The sequence below is a fragment of the Tuber melanosporum genome (genome assembly GCF_000151645.1).
Source record: "Tuber melanosporum whole genome shotgun sequence assembly, scaffold_130, strain Mel28".
NCBI lineage: Eukaryota > Fungi > Ascomycota > Pezizomycetes > Pezizales > Tuberaceae > Tuber > Tuber melanosporum.
Window position 1 is genome coordinate 172,355 of NW_003298787.1, and position 5,375 is coordinate 177,729.

General features: G+C 46.8%; 1 protein-coding gene; it reads right to left on the reverse strand.

The window, feature by feature from the left end:
- Nucleotides 1-861: 861 nt before the first annotated feature.
- Nucleotides 862-5,085, reverse strand: GSTUM_00002329001 (uncharacterized protein; the record flags this gene model as incomplete). XM_002836094.2 has 6 exons in its annotated part: nucleotides 862-3,080; nucleotides 3,130-3,568; nucleotides 3,627-4,018; nucleotides 4,070-4,189; nucleotides 4,249-4,403; nucleotides 4,489-5,085. 6 exons carry the CDS (start codon nucleotides 5,083-5,085, stop codon nucleotides 1,406-1,408), a joined length of 3,378 nt encoding a protein of 1,125 aa, XP_002836140.1. The 3' UTR covers nucleotides 862-1,405.
- Nucleotides 5,086-5,375: the final 290 nt, after the last annotated feature.

Here is a 5,375-nt window from a genome sequence, read left to right on the forward strand (position 1 = left end):
CGACACAGAATGCAAGAAGTAGGAAAAGTACTTAGAACAAAGCGTGAAGAACCTATCCTCCTCAGCCGCATCGGCCTCCTTATATAGTGTTCTTCCCACATGTAATTATGTGACCTAAAGTAGTCACATGTACAAAACCAAATCATAACAAACTAGTCATGTGACCAAAGTGGTCACATACTCAAAACCCATGACCTCATAGTAAGGTCATCTGCGAAAACTCATAAACCAATCATAACACAATAAATAAGTCATATGACTCGACTGAGTCATATGCGTGAAACCTATAACCTCATAGCAAGATCATGTGCAAAACATAAATCATATGCGCAAGGCATACCTGTAAGGCACACTTGCAAGGCATACGCACCAGGCGCACATCTCATGACTCATAATCAAGTCATGTGTGAAACATAACAAATCATAACAAAATAAGTCATATGACCCAAGTGAGTCATATGCATAAAACAATAACATACCTATGACTCATAATCATGAGTCATGTGAAAACCCTTTCTGTGCCAAGCTATGTTCGTGACAGTAAACTCAGTCTCTTCAATTTTGCAATATTTCTTTCTCAACAGTTATTGTATTTTTCCCTTTCTGCTTAAAACACAACTTACAAAGTTAACAAATGTCCAGAAAACTGAAGAGCCGATAGAGTAATCATGAAACAGACTATTCACATGAGGGCTACTTTTTCTATGATGGTCGGTTAACAGTGCCTGGTAAGTTTACAGTAAGTTACCATACCATACAGTATGGTAAAGTATGGTAATGTACCGTACGTTACCATTCGACCACTACAAAACACCGAATCACATCCCATGAACCAGTCCAAGTGTCTTGGGGGAGGAATCATTTTAATGTTTTAAACTTCGAATCCATTTCCATTTCACCCACCCGCACCTCCAAACTCCCAGACAGTACAATACTTTATACATCCTCTCCAAGCCAACCCGCATTTAATAAAAAACGAGAAAAGACAAGACAGAAAGAAAAAAGAGCAGAAGGAAAACCCGAACCAAATCCCACCGCCCAAAAGACACAAGAAAAGGTAAAGAAAAATGAAAATGAAAAAAAGCAGAAGCCATCCCAATGCAAGCAAAAACAAAGCCGACAACACGAGGAAACTAGTGTACATTAGATACTGAAAAGAAGGTGATTAGGGCGGTCAAGTAAAGAAAAGCTGGAAGCAGAGTTCTTTAATCAATGGAAATGAACACCAATCCCCCGGTAAAGAAAAGAGAAACGAAAGCCTGTGCCAAGAAAGGAGTAAAAATAAAGAAAGTCACCTAAACCCTGTTAAAAGAAAGTAGATATGATGCGATAAGCAATCCAAGAAAAAAAGATGCAAGCCCTGCTGAGAACAACTGTGTAAGAGAAATAAAAAATAAAAGAGAATTCAACCCTCGCCTGTTGTGTCCACCGGCTTTTTCCTATCCTTGGGAAGCTTGCCTTTCCCATTTTCTAGTCTATCACTAACCAGCGATACCAGTCGCTCTGAATACTGATCTAACAGCTGCGCCATGATCTCTGATCTACCGTCTTCCCGTGAAGATGTGCCACGAGTAGAACCGTGGGTCCTACCCCGGCTCTTACTCTCTCCTTTCTCCGAGAGTCCTAGCTCCTTGGCCGTTAGAGCCAACTCCCGCTGCAGATCTTTGAGTACCTCTGGCCTTATACCGTCTTTGGAGCCAGGTGAGTCAATCTTCTTACGGAAACTTCTTAAACTTCGTGAGAGGCTTTCCGCTAATCCACCCATGCTCCCACTGCCACTGCTAGGATCATTCGGACTTCCTATGCTCTTCCCACGAGGCCTCGTCATGGAGCTTCCACGCCGCTGCGGCGGTGGTGGCAGATTTTGACTCTTGGTCGGGTCCGGCGGGCTTGGTGTGCGGTGTCTAGTAGTGCTCTTGCGGCTTTCTCGTCCGGTACTTGGGCCAGGCGGCGTTGAGACAGCCGGCGCCGCGTTCGGCGCAGCAGTAGTGGTATGTGTAAATACTAGTGTCGATGGTGACACCGAGTCTTCTGTTGTAGTTGTTGAAGGTGTCGGCGGCATAGGTGCACTTGGACCGCCTTTCGAGCTTATAGATCGATTCATTCCGTAAGCCGATGTCTTCCGTCTCAGCGTTCGGGGAGGAGAGGATGGGACATGGACAGATAAAGGCCTAGGATTCGGCGTCACTGGAGCCGTTTTGGGCGAAAAATCCATCAGCTCACTCCGACTCAGTACCCTTCGTAGGGGCGGCTTTGTCGCGGTCATCTCTTTCTTGGCAGAACCGCCATCCACAGAGTCTGGGCAAGCAACAACTGCGCTAGTAGCGGGTTCCAGTTCCTGGGCTTTGGGATTAAATTCCCATATCATGATCGTGCCGTCTGTGCCCGTACTGATAACTATTGTTTGACCCGTCTCTTCCCCTTTCCGTGGGCCCCTCTCCAATAATGCAACATCACTGACTCCCTCAGTATGTCCCCATTCTTTATCAATGAGATTTCCAGCTAAATCGTAAAGGCGTATACTCTTATCCGTTGTCGATATACCCGCAAGAATTCTAGATCTCGGGTATCCCTTGTCCTTTCCAACCGTTATAGCGTCCATCACAACCGCATCACCCGATTCATCTGTACACCGAAACCCATGAACACTTTTCCCCGCATTTAAATCAAATTTGTGAATCTGTCGATCCATTGTCGACACAATTAACGTGGCATCTGAAAGAGGCGTCATATGTACCGGCGATGCTTTAGTCGTTAAAGTCTTAGTCGCTAGGTACGCCATAGCAACAGTTCCGTTGATCGCCTCTCGGCGACAAAGTTCCCTGATAACTATGGTCCGATCTGCTGAGCAAGACAAAAGTTTATTTCCATTTTCCAGCAACAGAACCCTTGATACGCTGGACGTATGGTCGTCCAGCGTTTGAGCTAAAGACCAACCATCCCCAGCCTTGGTGAATACTTGTACCGTGCGATCTCTTGCACAACTAACGATAGTCGCCTGGTGAACCGCGATATCCATGATCTCTCCACTGTGCGCCTTTACGACATACTGACAGGTATGGCTTTTGCCATCGATTATCCTGCGGTAACGGTTAGCTCAGTCAGGATGCGTCTTCCCAGAACCCATACCTTAACACGCCATACTTGTCTCCGGTGACAAAGATATCACCGCGATCCGATACTCGTACAACTTTCAACTCGTTCGGGACATCATCCTCACTCTCCATAGGCTGCTCAAGTTCCACTTGAAATTCACCCTTCTGCGCACCCTCCAAACTCCAAAATAAAATAGCACCACCAGCAGACCAAGTGAAGAAAAGGCCGTGAGAGCTATGGTTGGCGGGTAATAATCGTACGCCCAAACATGCATCCTTGTGCGCAGGTAATTCACGAATCATCGAATTAGGCACCGGCACACCATCCACGGTAGACATATTGATAATCTTCAACGAATGATTGGAATCCAGGGTAAACAGATGTCCAAGCATGCTGGCCATAGCAAGTACATGCGCCGGTCGGCATCCATAGGGAAGGATCGGCGAACTGGATCTCGATGATGACGGCGATTCTGGCGGGGTCGAGGGCACTATCTCTTTCAATACCAACGCCCTAAAGATAATTAGCACGCAACTCTAGGGCACCCAGAATGAACACAAACCGAATGTTGCCATGTCTGCCCGCTACCCAGGCAAACTTCGATTCGGCATCAACAGTGATACATCCAACTCCAAACTCAGCACTAGCAACCTTGGAAAATCGAAGACCGCTCTCATCCAATAAGCAGATGTCACCCTTCTCCGTACAAACTAAGGCCTTGTCATCTGAGATCCCAACAACACAACTCATGGTCGAATCTGACATAGCACCCAGCAACGCGTTCCGTCCATGCAATACCTTAGGCCCAGGGCTTACGGGTTTTTGCTGTCTGCGTATAAGTGACCACTCATGACGTGACTTTCTAAATCTTGGACTAACCTCGTCTTCAGTTTTCCAGATCTTCACATGCCGTGTGCCAACACTGTGAAATGTCAATTAATGCGGTGCAGCCTCGAAAGCGGGGTATACAAACGTTACAAGGCTCTTGCCCATCCATGCTATCTGCCGGACAAAACTTGTGCACTTGTTGCTAGAATGAAGGCGAACAAGGCTGCCTCTAGTACCACTTAAAGACCACACGTAGACAAACCCGCTTTCATGAAAATCAGCATGCGCACCATAGCCTGATGATGATCACTGGGAATATCTTACTCATTCATCGTGCCAATACTAGCCAAATATTTTGAACAGGGACTAAATGCAACACTCCGAACACCAAAGGTATGTTCCGACATTGCAGCGACAGGTAAATCGCTGGGAACATCTTTCGACAACGAAAATATCAAAATCCTCGGGTTGTATCCAGTCTAGCGAAATCTCAGCACGATTCCATCATTATCCATTGCGAGTGAGAAAATGTGGGGGAAAAAATAAAAAAGAAAGAAAACGTACTTCTCCAACCGCTATCCACTTTCCATCGGGGCTAAAGGATAGACATGTCGCAGCCTTAATCCGCTCCCTAGCAGTCCATGTTCTTGAGCTAGGCGAATCCTCGCCAGAGAAAGGCGAAGCATTGTTTGAGTATATGTTTCCAATGCCAGCATCCCTTAACGATGCCGCGGTCCGACTCCTCGTCTCTTGCGAGTAGCCACCCGGTGTGGATGGTGCATACGAGGATACAGTCGAGGTTAGGGTGGGAGCGTTTGGCCTAGCACGAAAAAATCTTTGGGTGATCTGCAGGTCGTCGTCCAGCTGAACAACCACAGCCGCAGCGCCCGCAGTGTATGCGAACGACCGAGAAGGAGGATGGCTATCGAACGCAGTTTTGGAGCATCCTATCACGCGCTTCAAAGCGAGTCCACAGTCGGAAAATGGCGAAGTGGAGAAAGATGAAGAGGACCCAGAGGAAGAACTCTGACGTCCTTTGCTGGTAGATCGTATGCTGGTACTGTTGCGAGACGAAAGAAAGACGGGGGAGTTTGTTGGGGTGAGTTTCAGGTTAGGGATACCGCCCGGGTTCTTGGATGTCGGTGTGAAAAAGCTTGCCATAACTATTCCTTCAACACCGACTGTTTGTCCCCGGATTTTTGATCAATTGAAAAAGAGATTTATTGTTCTCCGATGGAAACCAGTGTGCGAACAGAGGTAGAGGGGTTAAATGGGCTGAAAATTGGAGATGGCCTAATTATTCATCGAGTTGGAAAACCAAATAGTCTCGTATGCAGGCGACATGCACGGATCGGTGTTTTTGGCGGAGTAGGCGTCAGCAGTAAGGCTATTGTCAACTAGTCGTACCATGCAAATCCTCCGTCCCAGGGTGGGTAATTGAAGCGAGTGAA